The following is a 22983-nucleotide window of genomic DNA, read 5'->3' as shown; positions in this document are numbered from 1 at the left end:
AAATATGGAAGAGACTCGTACCTCTGTCAACCCCAATGGGACACACACACACACACACACACACACACACACACACACACACACACACACACACACACACAGATACAGACATCCCCACTAAAGTGCACATTGGGAGCAAAAGCATTAGCCTTATGTGGTCACAAGGTGGCCACTACTTAAGTCATAGAGATATCAACCAGCACATCTATGGTCACTATGGAGACCGCAGACATTGTGTATGCATGTGTGTGTGTCTGTGTGTCTGTGTGAGCGCGTGTCGGACGATGTGAGTGTTGGATTTAGAGAATATCCCTCTCTGGTCCCCTCACCATGACAACAGAGATAGTTCAAAGGTCAGAGCAGATGTGGTTAATCCAGTGGATCATCTGGAAGACAGACTGGGAGAGAGACTGAGCGAGGGAGTAGGTGGAAGTGGGCGAGAGAGGATCTTTCTAATGCGGAAGTGAGAGAGAGAGAGAGAGCGAGAGAGAGAGAGAGCGAGGATCTGCTCCGATAAAAGAATAGTGGGGGAGTGTTCAGAAAGTGAATCTTTGAGCAGTATGTGTCATTTCTTGGTTATGGACCAAAGTTTTGTTTGTTTCTATTGTCTGAAATTTGAAGTTTGCCCACAACATATTAACACGTCTCAGAATACGACTGAGCCATAATGTGATAATTCAAACTACAATGACCACCATCCTGACACTGACACAGAGCAGCACGGCACAAGGGAGGAGAGGAGTAATGATTATGAGCAGCTGCCATCGCTGCTGCCAAACATGAGGGCTAATATTAGCAGCTAAGAGCAAGCTAGCTTAATCATTTCTGCTGAATTACTTAGATAAGACACACATTTTATTGGCTAACCTTACGTCTCTTCTCAAGAATAAACTATATTTACTGTGACAAGTCCTTAATGTATTGAACAAAATAATCCCATACTAAATGGAAATTCCCTTTAACATTGTTTTTCCTGGCAATCATAAATGTCCTCGTTTTGGGTTGACTGCCTGTTTTTTTTTGTTTTTGTTTTTTACTTTTTAATTTTTTTAATTTTTAATTTTTAATTTAATTTAATTTAATTTAATTTAATTTAATTTAATTTAATTTATTTATTTATTTATTTATTTATTTATTTTAATGTTTTAAATTTTTTAAATTTTTTTAATTTATTTTTTTCCTGTCTCTTTTTGGTGTCTGTCTCGGCTGTTTGTAAGTGTTTGTATTATATGTTGAAAAAGTAAAAATTAAATAAATACTTTAATAAAAAAAACAACAACTATATTTACACTAGTATCAGAGCTACAGTCAGTATAGTTCAGTATATGAGGCTAGATAGTCCATAGATTTTTGAAAAAACAACAAGAATTGTTCAAATTCAAAAGCAGAATAATGATTAGGTGCCAAGTAGCAAACTTATATTTGCCGCTAATAGCTGCATAGCTTCATAATTTCTGTTGAATTACACAAAAAAACACAGGTCGGTCATTCAAGTTATGCAGCAACATTTGGGCCACATAACTTCTGAAAAGAAGAATAATGTGATTACTTGTCTGGAAAATAATAATTTTAGGGGTGGACTGATTTATATTGGGCTTTAGACCTACAGTAACTTTTGAGTTTTTTGATTGAGTCTTTTGAGTTTGAAGATTTAGCTAGCTAAACTTTTACACATGAACAGAATTTATATACAGTACAGGCCAAAAGTTTGGACACACCCATCTCATTCAATGCGTTTTTCTTCATTTTCATGACTATTTACATTGTAGATTCTCACTGAAGGCATCAAAACTATTAATGAACACATGTGGAATTATGTACTTAACAAAAAAAGTGTGAAATAACTGAAAACATGTCTTGTATTTTAGATTCCTCAAAGTAACCACCCTTTGCTTACTAGAATATAAGACATGTTTTCAGTTATTTCACACTTTTTTGTTAAGTACATAATTCCACATGTGTTCATTAATAGTTTTGATGAATTTACAATGTCAATAGTCATGAAAATAAAGGAAACGCATTGAATGAGAAGGTGTGTCCAAACTTTTGGCCTGTACTGTACATATTTGAGACTTTATTTATAATTTAGCCATGGAACTTTAAAGTGGCTATACATGGAATTTGGAGCACATTGATTTCCTGCACACAGCTCTCAACATGGTGGTGGCTGAGACGACCGCTAACAGCTAATAGCTAACAGCTAACTTTGCTAACGCTACCATGAACATTGTTACCTGAAGAAAAACGGCAGTTGCCAATTACACTTTGGTAAAAATACCATGGGTCGGAAGAAGTGGTGGAAAAAGTATTCAGATCCTTTACTTCAGTAAAAGTACTAATACCACCCTGGTAAATTACTCCACTACAAGTAAAAGTTCTGCATCCAAATCTTACTGAAGTAAAAGTAGAAAAGTATCAGCATCAAAATCTACTTAAAGTATCAAAAGTAAAAGTACTCGGGTTATGCAGAATGGACCCACTATGATTGTTTTATATATTCTAAATATATTATTACATTATTTGTATTGATGATTTAATGTATGCAGTGTTTTAATTTTGTAAAGATTGGGCTCATTTAATTACTTAATATACTGTTAAAAGATTTAATTAAAAAAACGTCATTGATCATATATATTATGTTAAATCTCGACCTGAAAAGTAACTAAAGCTGGCAGCTAAATCCTAGAGTAAAAAGTACAATATTTGCCTAAAAATGTAGTGGAGTAGAAGTAAAAAGTTACATAAAATGGAAATACTCAAGTAAAGTACAAGTACCTCAAAATTGTACTTAAGTACAGTACTTGAGTAAATGTACTTAGTTACATTCCACCACTGGTAGGAGGTCATTATCTGCAATAATTGCGCTATATGTGTACGGACTGACTACTGAAACTGTTTGTTTGTTGTTTATTGTCAACAAAGAACAGAGAAACTGATTAAAACCCATACGGAGGGGTCGTGACTTTATTCTTTGGCAGTGGTGTAATGTTAATGTTTTAACAGTATATTAAGTAATTAAATGAGCCCTATCTTTAAAATGAAAACACTGCATACATTAAATCATCAATACAAATAATGTAATAATATATTTAGAATATATAAAACAATCTGAGTGGGTCCATTCTGCATAACCCGAGTACTTTTACTTTTCAAACTTTAAGTAGATTTTGATGCTGATACTTTTCTACTTTTAATTCAGTAAGATTTGGATGCAGAACTTTTACTTGCAGTGGAGTAATTTCACAGTGTGGTATTAGTACTTTTACTGAAGTAAAGGATCTGAATACTTTTTCCACCACTGTTCTTTGGTCAGGACACTGTTACTATTCTGCTGTATTAATGTTCTGAATGTCCTGTAAACCAGCTTTAAGAGTGTGACGACAAGAAACATGGAAAAAAGACGAGTCAAAGTTTATGTTCTCCCGCCAAAAGAAATGATGTCATTCCCTGAAAATGGGAAAATGGTCTCAGTGGAATTACAGTCCTTTTTTTTCTCTTTTGAATGACAAGAAACTACTAATTAACAGGGTGGAAAATGACTTCAGGGACACACGATAAATTATGAAAATAAAAAAATAAATAATCTTGTGTGTTTATGTGGTGAGGAAGACTTTTGGTATGAGGAAGTCATTCATGAGGATTGGAAAATGTTGCTGTATAACAGGAATGACCTGAATGTCATCAGATATTTCCCTTTCGCTGTCCTTACTGAGTATAGTTGAGTATTTGAGGCTGAACGTGTGCACAGCCTTTAAAAAGAGAGATGTGTTCAGCTCTACCAGCACACCTGATTCAGCGTAATGAGCTATTGATTAGATATTGATTAAACATGCCAGGGCACATTAATGCTGTGACAAAGAATCACAGATATTCCACCTGTTATTGATCGCTGAATCCTTTCAAAGTACAGACATTTTTATCTTTATTACAGACATTACATCTTTATTATTTATTCATAACCCTGATTAGTTTGTATTATTCCTTTTAAAATACGGTTAGGTATTTTGGTATTTATTATTATTATTATAATATAATAATAATAATTATTATTATAATAAATACCAATTACCATTTTTATTCTAAAAAATAAGTGTATATTATTATTATTATTATTTATAGTAATATTAATAAATATAAATTACCATTTTTTATTATAAAAAATACATGTTTATTATTATTATTATTATTATTAATAATTATAATTTTGTATTTCATATATTTAGTGAGTTTTTATATATTTATTCTAAATAAATATTCAGAATATTTTTCATTTCACATCAGATAAAAGTGTATATGAAAAATGAAAAATATCTCAATGTCTTACTGCAGTCATTGCACTCCTTAATAACTGGGAGCAACTATTTCCCATCTTTTCGGGAAGATTTTATTTATTTATTTATTTATTCATATTTTACAATATTTTTGCAGCCTTCCACATAACAGTGGGATGTCATATATTTCTTAGACAGACAATCAGATTTTAAGCTTTTGAGATGCAATGAGCTGGCATGAAAAGACAAAGATTTCACGAGATGACATCATGTGAAACTACAGCTCTTGTGTGTGTGTGTGTGTGTGTGTGTGTGTAGTGTGTTTGCAGATAGTTACAGAGAGCTGACAGAATTTAATTTAGTGTAACCCTAACCACTTGGTTATCTCTTCTTTGGACCAATGAGATGTTGGAACCATGGCATGTATGACCACTCAGCAGTATTAATTCTACTTCAGCAGCCTCTAAAGCAGGGGTGTCAAACTCTGGCCCGCGGGCCAAATTTGGCCCGCAGTGTAATTTTATTTGGCCCGCAAGGCAATACCAAATTATTATCTTATTATTGTACCATAAAAGCTGACCCGCCGGTATTATACGGCGCATTTACAACTAATACTACAAATCCCACAATGCCCTGCTGTTGTTTTGGCGCGTCAATCAGGACAGGACCCAGAAACGCTCCTCTGTGACAGTCGTCATAGCAACCTCAAGCTAGAGCTGTCTCCGAGCTACCCCTTCCCAAAAATGGTGAAAAGAAAGGCAGAATTTATTAACCTGTTGAAAAAGTTTATTTTGATATTTAAATCAGAAGGATGCAAATAGAAAAGAGGCATACGATTTTTATTTATTTTTTATTTAATAAATTAATGACATTGATGTGTTTTTTATTTGAAATTTGATTTTGCATGTCTGCACTATTTAGTTATATATTGTATGTTTATAAGCGTTGCTGGTTCCATATTTAATGTTAAAGCAAAACATGTTTGGTATATATTAAAAGGTTTATTTGTTCAATGTTGGCCCGCGATTTTATTCAAGTTATTTGAGTTTGACACCCCTGCTCTAAAGCTTTCACTGTGTCTCACCATGTGCACCAGTATGCGTTCTCCTGTGGGATGGAGGGCCAGGGCCTCGTCATACAGGCTTTTGGCTTCGTCCAGTTGGCCCCGGAGCTCGGCCAGGCGGCCCCGCTGCAGCAGCACCGAGTACGAGTTGGGGAAGAGCGCGCTGGCTTCAGCTATGCAGAACTGGGCCTCCTTCAGCCGGCCGTCCGACATGAACAACTCCCCTGCAGCAGGAGGAGGAGGAGGAGGAGGAGGAGGAGGAGAAAGATGAGTGGGGTAGGGAGGAAAAGGAGAGGAAGAAAATGAGGGGGAGGGAGAAAGAAAAAGTGATGCAGAAGAGAAGGAAAAGAGAAGGAGAAAATGAAGAAAAGATAATCAACAAGAGAAAGAAAGGAGAGAAATGTATTAATCCCACCAGTAAGACAGACAGAGATGAGTGAACTGTGAGTTCATGTAAACTGTGCAGCGCTCAAATACAAACACAAAATACTACACTTAGATGGACCCCACAACACACACACACACACACACACACACACACACACACACACACACATGCATGCACGCACACACAAAACGAAGCGCCTGGGAAGTCATGAAAGTCTTGCCTAAATATGGCCATTGCATACTAAAGCTGCCTGCCTCCTTTCTTTGCTGCTGCTGGGAAGATGAGGACAAACCCCAGACACACACACACACACACACACACACACACACACACACCATCACGCCTACAAGCAAATCACTGTCCAATAAGACTCGGACACAGAGCTTGTCCAGAGGCCCCGCCCCTGGGACTGGAGGAGACCAATATCTGGACGGGATGCTGACGCAGGGAGCTGTCAATCATCCTCCTGAGTGGACGCCGGGTCAACACCCAGAGAAACCCTGAGAAACAAACTCTTTAGCTCTAACAGCCCTATGTGTGTGTGTGTGTGTGTGTGTGTGTGTATTAGAGAGACACTGAACTTGTGCAGATATATTGTGCACACCGTCTGCTCCCAAGCGCTGTGTGAACCCATGTGTGTGTTTGGTAACGGATGTTTTGTTTGTTTACCTGTGTCTCATAGATGCACAGATGGGAAATACTTAGTGCATGCATGCTACCTCTGCGAGATGAAAAAAAAAAAAGCTATTTCCCGGCCTCTGGGTTCCTTTTCATAGCTTCACTTCGGGGAAAAAGGATTCGGTGAATGCTCTCTGGTTATGTAAGGGTTTTTCCTGCTCCTCACCTGAGCTCCCAGAAAAACATATTTGATCGGTGCATGCATGTATACAGTCCTTTTATACGGCTGCAGGTATGTGATTGTAAGGTTATATAAAGCTAAACATTTTCTCTATGTGTGTGTGTGTTTTTCCTATGTGAGATTAAGAGAGGAAGTGACTGATGAGAAGAGGAATGCTGGGAAGGAGAGAGGGGGGGTCGGGGGTACAACTCAGCCTTGAGTTAAAAACACCCCTGGTCTCACAACAACACACACACACACACACACACACACACACACATACATACATGTCTTTAATAGTTGTGAGGACCACCACTTCCCCTAGCCCAACACACACATTTCAGGGTTTGCCATCTCTGTTAGGACCTTCCCTGAAATTCATACAGATGATTAATTAAGGCCTTTAGAGGCTATCCTAGCATTTTCTTTGTGAGGACTGGGAAAAATGTCCTCACAACTACAAATGTCCTCACAATGTTGGTATTCTGCCAAGGGTTGGTCCTCACAACTATATGAAGACAAACACACACACACACACACACACACACACACACACACACACACACACGTAATTGAGTTCAACTCAGATTCTATTTTGCCTGTTCTCAGCAGAGGAATCGCAGAGTTCAAAGGTGAGACTTAGAAAATAACCTTCGAATTACAGTCGGCCCACAGGGGACGTGACCCCCCCCCCCCCCCCAGCCCCCCTCCAACCCATCCCATCCTGCACTGTAACACGCTGGTATGTCGGTTGCATCACCGCCTTCGCTCGGCTGCTGTATGGATTCCCGTTCTCATGCCTCGTCCACTCCAGCTGAGTGGACGGATGGAGTGTTGTTTGTATCTCTGAGCTCCTCTGCCTTCATTTCCTGCTAATGCTCTGTTCTCTCCTGTAAACTTCCACAGGCAGACTGAGGCTGAAGGGGTGGAAGTAATAGCAGTATGCATCACTGCCATTCTGCCCTTAATAGAGCTGTGGCCACATGTATGCAGGTACAGCACAGCTCCTGCACTCCTACATAAGGTATGCAGCCTTTAACAGGACTGACTGAAATAGTCCGACCTGCTAAATTGTTAAAATGTCATTACATAGTGTTGTATTTAAGGCAGAAAATAGCTGAAGTAATCTTCTACTAATTTATCTACTTATTTACCTCTAAATAGATTCAAAATCACATTTTATGTTGGACTAAAGGACTAAAAAAGACACAAAATGACTAAAAAAAGACACAAAATGGTTAAAAAAAAGGACACAAAAGGACCAAAAAAAGACACAAAAAGACAGAAAATGGTTTAAAAAAAAGACACAAAATGGTTGAAAAAAGACACAAAATGACTCAAAAACACACAGAAGACACAAAATGACCACAAAATGACCAAAAAAGACACAAAATTAGAAGACAAAATGACCCAAAAACACACAGAAGACACAAAATCACTAAAAAAAGACACAACAAAAGACGCAAAATGACCAAAAAAGACACAAAAAAGACACAAATGACCAAAAAAGATGCATAAGGTATGCAGCCTTTAACAGGACTGACTGAAATAGTCCGACCTGCTGAATTGTTAAAATGTCATTACATAGTGTTGTATTTAAGGCAGAAAATAGCTGAAGTAATCACATTCAATTATGTACATGATAACAAGCTCATAATCTCCAGAGGAATTTTTTTTGTTGTTGTATATCTACATTCATTCATTATTACACAGGAGTTTTTCAGGAGTTTTTTTTTTATATAGGTGCTCAAAACGTGAAATAAATGTGTGCTCACGTTGTACCAAGTGAATAAATGATATCTCACTCCCCGGAGAGATTGAAATTCAACTGAGCCTGTAAGCAGGTCAGTAAGCTGTGAGGCAGCCATGCTGCTCAGCTTCCACAGCAGCAGCATCTGCACAGTACAGTCTGTGAGAGGAAGAGCCTCATTCAGAAGCTGAAGCCGTCAGATGTTCTTATTTTTATGCTACTTTGATTTGTTTAAGGACGTCTTTCCAAACATGGAGGGTTGAGGTGTAATCCTTTCATCCAAAAATTGAACCATGAGGTACCCCACATGTTCCCATGTCTAGTTGATGAGATAAAGAAACATCTTTTCTGTTTTATTATCATCATCTGATAGGTAAATGACAGCTCAAAGAGCTATTGGTTGCGAGTATGGCTGTAGACTCCAAATCTTGGAGAACTGGAAACCTTTAATCTCCTGAAATCAATATCTTGTCCATTTTGCACTTGCCAATAGGATTATTATTCATAAAGCTTAATAGTCTAGACGGAATTGTCCAAAAAGTGAAAGTGAGGAATATTTATGGGTACTGGCCTACTTTACTTATTTCAAGGGTGCTGAATCCAAAAAAAAAATGGTTCCCAAGCAAAATTTTGAGTTTTTGACCTTCTCATTTGCATATCAAAATGGCGGCTGTTGGTTGTTGGACCATTTCCCCTTAGTTTTTTTGTAAGTAGGCAATCAAAGATGAGGACATTATGTTTCTGGATCTATAGTCTAGGGTCAGAGCAAGGATATAGTGGAGGCTCAGTGTCTTTTTTATGTATATATATATATATGCAAAATACCAACTTTTAAGGTTATCAGCAGGTTATTTGTGTCATTTTTTTAAGGCCGATATTCAATCAATATCACTTTTAAATGTTCCAGTTGGTATTTTGCATATATATATATATATATATATATGCATAAAAAAGACACTGAGCCTCCACTATATCCTTGCTCTGACCCTCGATTATAAATCTAGAAACTTAATTTCCTCATCTTTGATTACCTACTTACAAAAAAACTAAGGGGAAATGGTCCAATGACTGTGCAAGATGGGCAATTTGGCGGCCATTTGATACAAATTAGAAGGTCAAAAACTCTAAATTTTGCTTGGGAACCTTTTTTTTTGGACTCAGCACCCTTGAGATATGTCAGTTCCCGACTTGTAACCCATAAATGCGCCTCACTTCTTATAGAAGGCCTTTTTTCTGAAATCTGTCTAGACTATAATAACTGGGAAACACAAACCCATGGAATCTGATTACTGTCGATCACCAACAAACATTTCCTCATAGTCAACTTTTTGCATGGCAGTCGGCTGACTTGCATCCCTAACAAGAGTTAAAAAAGAAGTTCCCAGTAAATTTCAACCCCAAGGTTTGGAAAAGGTGTGTGTGCTGTTTTCATACCGGCCTGAAGCCAGATGCGTTCCAGGGTGGCCCAGATGTAGGGGGGTCCTTGGCGCCGGATGGAGCTGAGGTCTGACACCTCAGAGAGCGCCGCTTCCAGCCGAGATGCTGCGACAGACGACGGGCTCAGAGAACCTGAGAAGGGATAAGAAATACCAACAGTTAACCCTCTGGAGTCTCCAAAAGCTCCAAATCCAGACTTCTTCATGACATCCAGACTAGAAAACAAAGCAGCGTGGAGCCCTACTGTACATTTACCTCTAAAGTTCTGGCTGTAAACTCCATGAGGCCAGTTTCAGTTTGATGATGATATACCAAGTAAAACTGGAGACAAGCTCAAATAGATTTAGTATAAAATGATAGAACTGGATGGAACCCTCTTGTATGTTAGATTTGCAACCTTTGTTCACATTTGCAACATTTCAAATTCTTTATTGAGCATGATAGTGTTTTGAAAGTAAAAAATAGATTCAAAATCACATTTTATGTTGGACTAAAGGACTAAAGACACAAAATGACCAAAAAAAGACAGAAAATGGTTAAAAAAAGACACAAAAGGACCAAAAAAAGACACAAAAAGACAGAAAATGGTTAAAAAAAGACACAAAATGACTAAAAAAAGACACAAAATGAACAAAAAGACACAAAAAGACACAAAATGTTTAAAAAAAGACACAAAATGACTAAAAAAAAGACACAAAATGACTAAAAAAAGACACAAAATGAACAAAAAAGACACAGAATGAGAAGACAAAATGACCCAATAACACACAGAAGACACAAAATAACCAAAAAAAACACAAAAAGACTAAAAAAAGATACAAAATGGTTAAAAAAAAGAGACACAAAAGGACACAAAAAGACAGAAAATGAAAAAAAAGCACACAAAATGAGAAGACAAAATGACCCAACACACACAGAAGACACAAAATCACGAAAAAAGACACAACAAAAGACACAAAATGACCAAAAAAGACACAAAAAAGACACAAATGGCCAATAAAGATGCAAAATGACTTGAAAAAGGATTCAAAAATGGACAAAACAGCCCAAGACTCCATAGAGTTAAAATGGAAAGTGACTGCATCTTTTAAAGGGAGTACACCACAGCTCAATATAGAGTAGAGGTGGGGGAAAAAAAAATCCATACAGCATAATATCACGATATTTTACATGGCTATATTATATCGATTCATGGCCGCCAAGTATCGATTTTTAGTGCTGGCTGGCCATCGAAAATAAACAAATTTTAACCCTAGAGAACATTGGAGGATATTATACATACAGCCAGAAAGTGTAAAAAACCCCATAAGAAAATAATATTTTGAAAAAAAAGTTTAAGAGATTAAAGGGGCAAATCTACGAGAAAAAAATGTGCAGATTTATGAGATTTAAAGTGGTGAATCTGTGAGAAAAAAGTTGTTTTTTTCCCACTTTTTTCTCATAAATCTGCGACTTTTTTCGCTCAGATTCACCACTTTAAATCTCTTAAATCTACGACTTTTTTTCTTGTAGATTTGCCACTTTAATCTAGTAAATTTGCAACTCAAAATATTACCTGAAGTTACCAGATATAGTTCTTTGCCTGATAAAGGGTTAAACATTCATAATCAAATAAAACTCTTCAAATATGACTAATAGAATAGAGGAAAGCCATTCTGAGATGAACAAACATTCATTGTGTGTTAATATCCAGAACATCAATAGATTTCCTGTGACTGAATGGGAGGTGAACAGACCTCTGACCACATGATTGATATTTAATGTTTAAGGCAAACACAGTTTTAATCTCCAACAGGTCAAATGCCGGGGGGATTGGGACTGACCTACACATTCACCTTTCCCTCTGGTATTTATACAACACCAGAGATAAAGGAGGAAGTGTTTAACGGGAAATAATCAATTCTGCTTGTTGCAGTTCCAGACATGGCAGCCCCTTATTAGACAGACTTTAACCAGCGAGAGAGCAGACCGGTGGAGGCGTCCTGGAAGTCCGGCAGGGTGAGGTGGATGGAGAGTTTCCTGGCTCCGGGGCTGACCTCCACCCTCTCAGCCATCGGGATGCTGCTGCTGTCATCTGTCTCGCTGCAACACACACGCACAGCACAGAATAAAACACACACACAGTTGTAGAACCTGATAATGTAATAAATTCCCGATAATGTAATAAAAATCTGCACTTGAGTCCATTGAAAATGTAATAAAACCTGATAATGTAATAACTTCCCGATAATGTAATCAGTGATGGAATGTAACTAAGTACATTTACTCAAGTACTATACTTAAGTACAATTTTGAGGTATTTGCACTTTACTTGAGTATTTCCATTTTATGTAACTTTTTACTTCTACTCCACTACATTTTTAGGCAAATATTGTACTTTTTACTCTAGGATTTAGCTGCCAGCTTCAGTTATTTTTCAGGTCGAGATTTAACATAATATATATGATCAATGTAAAGTGATTAGATGTTTTTTTAATTAAATCTTTTAACAGTATATTAAGTAATTAAGTGAGCCCAATCTTTACAAAATTAAAACACTGCATACATTAAATCACCAATACAGATAATGTCATAATATATTTAGAATATATAAAACAATCATAGTGGGTCCATTCTGCATAACCCGAGTACTTTTACTTTTCATACTTTAATTAGATTTTGATGCTGATACTTTTCTACTTTTACTTCAGTAAGATTTATACATGCGTTTATAAAAGCTGCTCAGTGGTGATGGTCAGTGTGTCAGTTGGTCTTCCACCTGCTCTCATGACTCAGCACATACTACATTGTCAAGTTTCACCACAGCAGTCTGCCCCCATCTGCCCCCCACTCCCCAAATCACATTTTTTAAATATTCTTGCTGGGAGGAGCGAGGAACAACCCTTTTTCACTCCTAACACAGGGATGCCTGGCACCGGGTAGAACCATGTAGAACTGTCACAAAGAAAACGTTTTAACCCAAAACAGCAACAAACTTTTCCTAACTATAACCAAGTAGACTGTGTGAATTCACAACAATGGAATTGCCTTCTGTTGCACTATTGTTTTGTTTGTTTTATCTTTAGATATATATATATATATATAATGAGGCTGTGATCTGTTGTATGTATGTATGTTGGAATGTATTGTTTTTTATGTATTTTATACACCTAGACTGCAAACAAATTGCCCAAGTTGGGACAAATAAACTATACTTGACTTGACTTGAATTCACAACATTAACCGCATGATAAAGTCTACTAGACCAGTTAGTTCTCAACCTTTTTGAGTCGCGACCCCCAATTTAACATCAGATCATACAAACTCAGTTGATACAACAAATAATGAAGCAGACAACAACTAAACCAAACTCTATCTGTGCATTTATATATTTTTTTTTATATTTTATTGTTGCTTTTAATCTAAGTCCTTTGCTATCAGTTTAAAGGTCCATTCTGACCTCCTGAGTGTGTAACAGTCAGCTTCAAGCCAGAGACTCCTTGGAAAGTAACAACTTTCAGAAAACTGTCAGAAAAGGCACAAAATTACCCAAAAAAAGAATCAAATTGACCACAAAATGACAAAAGACGACACAAAATGGCCCAAAAAAGAAACAAAATGATGAAAAAAAGACACAAAATGACGAAAAAAAGACACAAAATTACCAAAAAAGACACAAATTGACCACAAAATGATCAAAAAATTTTTTTTTAGGACAACACTATGGTCTCAATCACTAGCAAAAAATCTTCAAGACAATTTGATGTTTACTGTTTAAATTATGGCCCCATTTAGAAGAAAATAAAAGATAAAGAATTGTGTGATTTGGGGCGGGGCTACCTTTGATTGACAGGTCACTAACAAGGCGAGCCGTCATCAGGAGAGAAGCTGAGCAATCCGTATCCATGGCAACAGAGTTAAAAAAAAAGGATGTTTTCCGGTTTGGTCTCATAACTTTGACCCTTTCACTGTATTTTCACTTAATGACAGTTTATTTGAACGTTTTGTTCAGTATAAATGTCTTTTTCAGTGTTTGGTTGGACTAACAGACACTCCAAGGAGTCGCTGCTCAGTTTTCTGAGGTCAGTAAGGTGCATTTTTGTTTTTTGCTAGCCAAATCTAACATCCCAGTTAATTCTCCAGCTAATGCTAACATGAATTAGTCAGATCCTCTCGCTCCTCCAGAGTCCAAATATATTCTGCTCCCCATATCTGAAACAAGATGGCGACGAGTGAAACGCCGAACTCGATGCCTCAAACAACCAACGGGTGACGTCACGGTCATTATGTCCGTTATTTATAGTCTATGTGTGCAACCAGTGGAGTCGCCCCCTGCTGGCCATTTGAATAAATGCAGGTTTAAGGAAGGTGTTGTATGCAAGCCTTCTGTCATAGAAAATCCTATTGAAAATGTATTTGGAATAGCTTTAGGGTTATAATAAATAACAGGGAATTTACTAAGATGTGACAAATTGGAAGAACAATATTTTAAAACCAATCCGATCGCAGACACAACCTTATAATTCATGGTGATGCTATTGCAGAAATGCATGAGTGCACACACTAATACACTATGGGTAATCAATACCACAGCAGCAAAACATCCCCCCTCCCAGCTTCATCATGCATAGCAGGAAAAAGTGCTTGAGGAGTGTGTGGTACTGCACCACATTCATACAGTACATGATAAGATCATTTGAACGAACACACCAAGGTTATAATAGTTTTGGATTTTTCATCAGTTTTAGTTTTAATTTCGTTGTCAATTTGTGTTTTCAAATTCAGTTAGTTTTAATAAGTTTTTAGAGTGAGTTTGCTAGTTTTGATTAGTTTCATTTTTTGGAAAATGCTTAGTTTTAGTTTAGTTTTTATTAGTTTTAGTGTTTTTGTAATGGGGTATTTGTTGGGAGCCAGATTCAAAAAGGTCACAATAAATGTTTCCTTTATTTCCTTTGTCTGATCCATCTCAGCCCCAATGAGTTTATTAAGTCATAAAACCAGATAGATTAAATAGATTTCATATCAACCAAAAAGGTTTACGTACGAAAAAAGTTGACAAAGATGAAAACTAAGGACATTTTCACTATAATTATAGTTAGTTTTAGTTAGTGTAACCACAAAATACAGTTTCAGTTAGTTATTTTGTCATTTTTATTTTTATTTCAGTTAACGAAAATGTGTTTTCAATTCTAGTTTTCGTTATTTCGTTAAGTTTTCGGTAACTTTAATAACCTTGGAACACACACATCTCACATGCACACACACACACACACACACGCACGCACGCACGCACACAAATACTGATTTTCATGTATCATGGGGACTCCAGTTTTAATCATCACTAGTGGGGACCACCCTTTCTAGAGGTTTTAGAGAGCTGAAAATTTTTTAGTAAACTTGCCATAGCTTAGTCAACTTATACACACCTTCAAACCTCTGAAATGATGGAAGTGATGTTTTAATCAGGCTTTATGGGGACATTCAGAAAAACCAGTAAACATGCTTTCAGGGTACATCATTTACATGAATTAGCATATTTCACACAGATTATTTGGTGACTAATGGGGACCTATTTTTACTTAAAACAATGAAAATGAGTTACAATCTAAGAAGCCAATTCTATAAGTATGGCATTTGCAAAAATAGTAAATAACATTAAGGACAAAAATAATATTGAGTAGAGAAAATTCAAATGTCGATCTCATTGTTATGAAAATATTTAATTTTTTTCAACTATTTCTGTTCGCAGCCTTATTTACATGGACAGTTTGTGTCAAAACTAGTTTTCATGAACTTTCTTCAGCTGTGGTTTGTTCAATGTGAAATATACTTGAGCAACAACCTACACACACACACACACACACACACACACACATTCTTGTACTTCTATCTTTGTGAGGACCCTCATTGGAACAGTGAATTCCCTACCAAAGTTATAATAGTTTTGGATTTTTCATTAGTTTTAGTTTTAATTTCGTTGTGAATTTTTGTTTTCAAATTCAGTAAGTTTTAATTTAGTTTTTAGTTTTTGAAATGCTTTAGTTTTAGTTTAGTTTTTATTAGTTTTAGTTTTCTGTAATAGGGTATTTGTTGGGTGGGAGACTAAAAGAGGGACAGTAAATGTTGCCTTTATTTCCTTTGTCTTATCCATCTTCATTATGTATGAAAAAAGTTGACAAAGATGAAAACGAAGGACATTTTCACTATAATTTTAGTTAGTTTTGTAACCACAAAATACAGTGTCAGATAATTATCTTTTTTTTTGTAACCCGAACCCTAAAACACAGTCTTAAATCTCAAAAAAGCCTTTAAAGAAGTGAGGACCGGCCGAAATATCCTCACTTTGCAAAAATGTCCTCACTCTGTTGGTTAAAAACATGTTCCGGTCCTCACTATGTAGGAAATACAAGAACACACACACACACACACACACACACTCACCTGGAGCGGCTGACGTCGTAGCGGCTCTGCCACTGTTGCAGCATCTCTTCACAGGTCAGCAGAGCTGCAGCCGGCCCGAAGAGGGCCTCTTCAAGCTTCACCTTTGTGAACAGCAGACTGGAACAGAAAACACACACACACACACACACACACATTACTCATACTGCTGCTTTTTCATGTTTTATTACTAAATCATGGACTTGTGTAACCTTATAAAGTGTAGAAAAAATATTGTTTTTGTGCCCGTACGGATATTAAACTGTAAACTGAGTAATCTGGATGTTTATGTGGGCCCAAAGCCACTTAAACCTGTTCTTATTATCACTGATCACATTACCTGCAATGTGAACACACAACATGATATTCCAGGAAAGGAATCCATCTAAACTGGGTAACCTTATAGTAAGGTCATTGTAATAAGCAGGTATACACAGACAAATACTGAAAGGTATATGGTTATGCTTTATATTAAAGTTCTTGTAATAAGCGTTATTTAAAAGGTTGTAAGGATCTTATAAGTTCTTTAAGTTGCATTATTATGTGTTAATAAGACTATATAAGTGTTAATAATTGCATGATACACATGTTAGATTAGAAGACATGTATAAGCACTTATAATATATGCATTACTATGAACTTATTAACCAGATAAAGGAAGGCTTATTAAGGTTAATAAATTCTTTATGATGCTGCTGTTTTAATTTAAAAAAATATATATATATCTTAACCCTCCTGTTATGTTGCGGGTCAAATTAACCCATTTCAGAGTTTAAAAAAACCTAAAAAATAAAAAAAATTCTTAACAAAAAGAAAAAGTATTTCTTCATAAAAAATTGCTTGCTTTTAGTAAGATGTATTTTTTTGGTTAAATGAATCAATTTTTTAAGTAACCAGTTGTCAAATTTAATACAGTGTAACCTGCTAATAAGTGCATAATTAACTGGTAATAACTGAATACTGATGCTTTTCTTATAAGTGTTTATACATGTCTTATAATCAGTAAACAATACACAGTGATATAGTCTTAATAAAAATGTCATGTTTATAAGAAATATATAAGGACTTATGGGTCTCTTAAAGCAGTAGTTCTCAACCTTTTTGAGTCGCGACCCCCAATTTAACATGCATGTTGTCCGCGACCCCCACTCACGCACACGCACAGTTCAGATCACCCAAAAAAGAAACAAAATGACCAAAAAGAGTAAACAAATGACCAAAAAAGACACAAAATGACCAGAAAAGACACAAAATGACCAAAAAAAGACACAAAATGAACAAAAAAGGACACAAAATGACAAAAAAAAGACACAAAATGACCAAAAAAGACACAAAATGACCAAAAAAAGACACAAATTGAACAGAAAGGAAACAAATTGAGCAAAAAAAAGACACAAAATGACCAAAAGAAGACACAAATTGACCAAAAAGGAAACAAAATGACCAAAAAAGACACAAATTGACCACAAAATGACAAAAACAATACACAAAATGACTAAAGAAAGACACAAAATGACTAAAAAGAACACAAAATGACCAAAAAAAGACGAAAACACATGAACACTTTAACACTGTGGAGACAGAGCTGACTTCCAAAATGATTTGGCGACCCCCAGAAATCATCTTGCGACCCCAATCGGGGTCCCGACCCCAAGGTTGAGAACAGCTGTCTTAAAGGACTTACAGGCCTTTATTACCTATTAACTAACCTATATCATTTTGCATTATTTATATAAAGTTCTTACCCAGTATGTAGGCTTACAGTGACCTTTCAGTATGTCTCTGTATGTGTCTACTGCTGAACAAAACGCCTCTAACCTGCAAACTGCTCTGTGGAAAAGCACAGAAACTACTACAGTAGCTGGTAAGTGCTTAGGACCCATCAGCATCTCTCTGATGCATGAGGACTGAGGCACACGTGGATCGATACAAACAGAGAGGGGTAAAGATAGTCATCAACAACAAGCTCCAAGAGTGCATGTGTGTGTGTGTGTGTGTGTGTGTGTGTGTGAGCGTGTGTGTGTGTTGAGAGGTTGATGAGTGGAGGCCATAGAGTGTTTCCGCTCGGCCCTTTTAGTTGAAGACAACTGGTTAAGTGATGCGGGAGTCTCTGATGTGAGTGCGCATGTGTGCGTGTGTATACGTGCATGTGTGTGTGTGAGTGTGTGTGTGTGTGTGTGTGTGTGTGTAGTAACTGCCAGAAGGGGCTCTCAGAGGATGCAGTCTGTCATGGGCATCACTCATCCATGAGTGTGAGGAGAGAGAGAGTGAGAGTGAGAGTGAGAGAGGCAGAGAGAAACTATAGTGTTGGCCACATCTGATGCCCGCCTGCCTCGCTGTCCACGGCCTCCCTGTTGTTGAAGGCTCCTCCAGCTCCAGTGGGAATAGAGGGAAGGAGAGGAAAAAGGAAAGAAAGAAAGGGAGCGACGAAAAATAGATGAAGGGATGGATGGATGGATAGAGGGAGTGAGGGTGAGGATCAATAGCAGAGCGAGACAAGCTCGTGTCAGGGGAGAAAACTCTCGGTGAAATGCGCCGACTCACGGGTCGGTGGATGATTGGGGGAAGGGTGTGTGTGTGTGTGTGTGTGTGTGTGTGGAGAAGATGGAGGAATGTTGGAAAAAAGTGAAAGTGTGTATGTGTGGGTTGGATTTTTTCTGACGTGCGGATGACAAGTGGTGCTGAGGGACGTTGTGTTGAGGATACGGCTGCCAGTAGGGGTCCACCAGAGTGTGTGATAGTGTGTGTCTCTAGGCTACCCATTACCAGTGTGGCAAAGCATTTAGAAGCATTGTGATGGTATAAAACCCATCCTAGTGTTGAAATATGACAAGGTGTGTGTGTGTGGGTGTAACATGAGTAGAAAAAAGAAGTGACATCTCTGCAATAATGGGAGAGTCGCAATATACGTATGTGTAGTGGTGGAAAGTAACATAGTACACTGCAAAAAAAGCCAACTTGTATTTTTTGGCCTAAAACAGTGATTTAAGTTGATAAAACTTGGGAATATATAATAAATTATTGACATTTAGGGCAATAATGTAAGTTAGCACAACAAAGGAAGCCAGTTGTCTGCTCAAAAACAAGTTTGTGAGTTGTTGTTACTTATATCTTTAAGTTGGGGTTCACAACAAGGGACAATAGTTCTGATAACTCTTATTTCTTTGTTGGGAAATTCTGTCATTAGCGAAAGCTAGCGGCTAACTGATGAAAAAAGTACAAAGGTACATAAAAAAATCACTGGATAAGTTAATTATGACTATATACATATACAAACATGTTCATTTGTGCTGTAAAGTTGGACATTTTAACATGGGGCTCTATGGGGATTGACTCGCTTTTGGAGCCAGCCTCAAGTGGCCAGTCGAGGAACTGCAGTTTTTGGCACTTTGGCATTGCTGCAGTTTTTAGTTTTAAGAGGTTTCCACTTGCACCGCCATGTTTCTACAGTAGCCTATAATGGACAAACCATACACTGGCATTTTGCTTTTTTAAATTTTTTTTTTTTTTACAATAACTGAATGCCACTGAGGTTCTCTACTCTTGTAAAAAAGCTAGATGCCACTAAATCCTACACATTGTTACATGAAGTTACATCTCTAATGTAAAGCTTTTCCAATTTAAGCCCCTTATTCTCATTGCAAGTGAGGCCACTATTTTAGAATTAACACCTTTACAATTACATGACATTTAATCCACCTTGAGTCTTTATAAAATGGTCTCACTGTGTGCATTCTAGTAACTAATATTGAACTGATCTATAAAAAAAAAACCCACAAGTATGGAGTATTTTCCACTTTGTTATTCACCACTCAATCACAGCCAGTGTTTCCCCTCGCAACTTCTCAAAAGATAGATTTCATCAAGATTACAGCACTCCAAACTACACATTAGATTACAAAAGATGTCATTTCCAGGCTCCTGGGAAAGAGCCTGGTGTGTGCAGAGCGTAGTGTTTGACGACGGATGGCAGAGAGCAACGAAGCTCAGTGTAAACGCTCGGCGGTGGCCAGCTAAGAGCGCTGAGTGCCAGCGTAAACGCCATATAAAAATAGCTAATAATGCTCCCTTGAAAATGTGATACAGCTACAGCACTACTCATTCTGCACTCCCACAGATCAGAGTGTGTATTCTCTGCAGGCACATGGCTGCATGCAGACAAATAAGTGCACACACACACACATCTTGCTACAGTATATTTATATATATGTATATATATATATATCTATAACGATATATATACACATACAGTATATACAGTGCATGCATAGAGATTAACACACACAAGCCTGTGCAGACATGCTTGCTTTGTGTAGCAGGGCATAAGCCAGGCATGCATGTGCACGCTAATACACACACACTCGTGCAGATGCACACACATGCACATACACAAACACACTTGCTCATGCTGCAACATCCCGTTAGATGAATGCAGAATCAAAGGCTGGGATTAATCATTCTCTTTAGTACAAACTGCGAGACCACGATCACTCTCTCTCTCTCTCTCTCTCTCTCTCTCTCTCTCACACACACACACACACACACACACACACACACAACCCTCCCCCCCTCTCTCTCTCCCTTTCTCGCCTCAGCTCTCTCAATCTGTAGCAGAATCCCATTTCACATTGAAATGCATGCCTGTTTACTGGGTGATTAAAATTTCAAAGAAAGGGGAGAAACGGAGACGGTATAAGAGATAATAAAAAAAGATGAGAGGGAGGCAAGGAGGGATGGAGAAGGGTGAGAAAGAAAGAGTGAGAGGGGAACGAGATGGAGAAGAAGAAAGAGAGAGAGAGAGAGAGAGAGAGAGAGAGAGACAGGAGCCGGGGGTAGAGGATGTGGGAGAAAAGGAGGAAGGAGAAATTCAGTGTGCTACAGTGAGCTGACAGTTTGCTGTGGTGCAGAGAGGCAGTGGCTAACAAGAATCACACACATGCATGCACACACACACACACACACACACACACACACACAGTGACACACGAACATGTATGTGCCAGATTACGATCTTGCACACACGTACACCCACGTCCCCACAACACACACACACACACACACACACACAGGACTGTCGCGGCATGCCCAGCACCATGCACGATGCAGGCTTTGATCTCTGATGCTCGCTCACACATCCAAAGCAAATGATATTCAGTGAGCTTGTTACTGAGAAAACACCTCCTTTCACTACCTCTCTCTCTCTCTCTCTCTCTCTCTCCATCTATCTCTCCGTCTCCATCTCTCATCCTCTGACTGAGGTCTGCAACCCGGCCTCGGCCCGAGGTCCCGAGGGTATTGTTTTATTCTGGATCCATTTTCAGATGCATATTGCCGGCTTCGGCTGGGTTCAGGGCTGAAGTATTGTTCTAATTAAATGTTCAAATCAAGTACTTCTTGTCCCTTTCTCACTTGGAATATTATTCTCTGTTTAAATGAAAGCTTTCTTTTAGAGGTGTCTTTTGCAGATCACCATAGAGACGTTTTATTTCATAGCTTTGCATTGACTTGGGGCATTATGTACTTAACTAATAGAAAGTAGCCCTCAAATTGCTCATCTTCACAAGTCTGTTTCTTGCACATCTGCACATTGCACTTTTTACCTATACTAGGTAGTAACTCTCCATTTAGGGGTATCAGCTCTGCAACGAACATGTGTCAGTGATTTTATATATGCGTATGGCGTTTCTTTGAACTGTGTTTTATTAGATATTTATTGGGTCTTTATTGGGTCATTATGTAATCGTTGTGTACCTTGTCTTGTATCGTTGTGTACCTTGTCTTGTGTGTCCTGCTGCAAAACAAATCTCCCTTCAAGGGACTAATAAAGTGATTCTGATTCTGATTCTGATGTTAACATGGCAGGTTCAAACATCAAAATGCTCAATCCACGGACAAATGCATAACATATTGAAACTTTGCCTCTAATGAGCCATCAGGACCTCTGTTAATGTCACAACTATACGGTATATAAAGTGCTGCTACAATCAATCCCCAGCTGCAATGATGGTGCAGAGATGCCAAACGTTATGGCTCAAAAGGATCTGTTTGTGTAAATTTGACGTCATGTTAACTAAATGTTTACAGTTAGGACAACATACAGAGTTTGACTTTGGGTTACATCTTGTTACTTCTTAGGTGAGTCACATTTTCGTGGATAATGAATTATAAAGTAGATTATTGCTGCATTCAGCAACATGCTGTGTTGTTGCATGAAACCATCTGTGTGTTGATGCCAGTTGATATGTTCAATGGGTTCATTGGAGCATCTACCCTTTCAGAATGAACACTTTTATACCCAGAAATAGCCTGGTCCCGAATACCTAGGGGCTGCGGTGGCTCAGATGTTAGAGCGAGAGGCGGTTCGATCCCCGACCATCACAGTTTACATGTTGAAGTTTGCAACAAGCTGACACCATGTAAGGTAGCCTCGGCCACCAGTGTGTGAATGGGTGAATGAGCGCTGTCTGTAGTGTTTAAGGGGTCAACTAGAATACTATACACTATATAAATACACTATAGAATCACTATACTGGTGCAATCCAGTTTACTTAACCATTGCTAGGGCAGCAACTACAGTATCCAATCCACTTTATTTACACTACTGGTCAAAAGTTTTAGAACACCCCAATTTTTCCATTTTTTACTGAAATTCAAGCAGTTCAAGTCAAATGAACAGCTTGAAAGGGTACAAAGGTAAGTGGTGAACTGCCAGATTCAAATAAAAAAAAGGTAAGCTTAACAAAACTGAAAAATAATGTAGGCTGCATTTCAGAATTATGCAGGAAGGCCTTTTGTCAGGGAACAAGAAATGGGTTAACA

General features: G+C 37.7%; 1 protein-coding gene across 1 annotated transcript in view; it reads right to left on the bottom strand.

Annotated features, from left to right (window-relative positions):
- ttc7a (tetratricopeptide repeat domain 7A) overlaps positions 1-22983 on the bottom strand; it is a 94515-nt gene that overhangs the window by 19054 nt on the left and 52478 nt on the right. The window contains exons 17-20 of the mRNA XM_059359251.1: positions 16168-16284; positions 11717-11829; positions 9745-9879; positions 5356-5558 (exon numbers count right to left, since the gene is read on the bottom strand). Of these exons, the coding sequence (XP_059215234.1) occupies positions 5356-5558; positions 9745-9879; positions 11717-11829; positions 16168-16284 (568 nt within the window). The remainder of the gene's footprint in view (positions 1-5355; positions 5559-9744; positions 9880-11716; positions 11830-16167; positions 16285-22983) is intronic.

This window comes from Centropristis striata, chromosome 20 (genome assembly GCF_030273125.1).
Source record: "Centropristis striata isolate RG_2023a ecotype Rhode Island chromosome 20, C.striata_1.0, whole genome shotgun sequence".
In the NCBI taxonomy this organism is placed as follows: domain Eukaryota; kingdom Metazoa; phylum Chordata; class Actinopteri; order Perciformes; family Serranidae; genus Centropristis; species Centropristis striata.
This window is presented reverse-complemented; position numbering and strand designations above follow the sequence as displayed.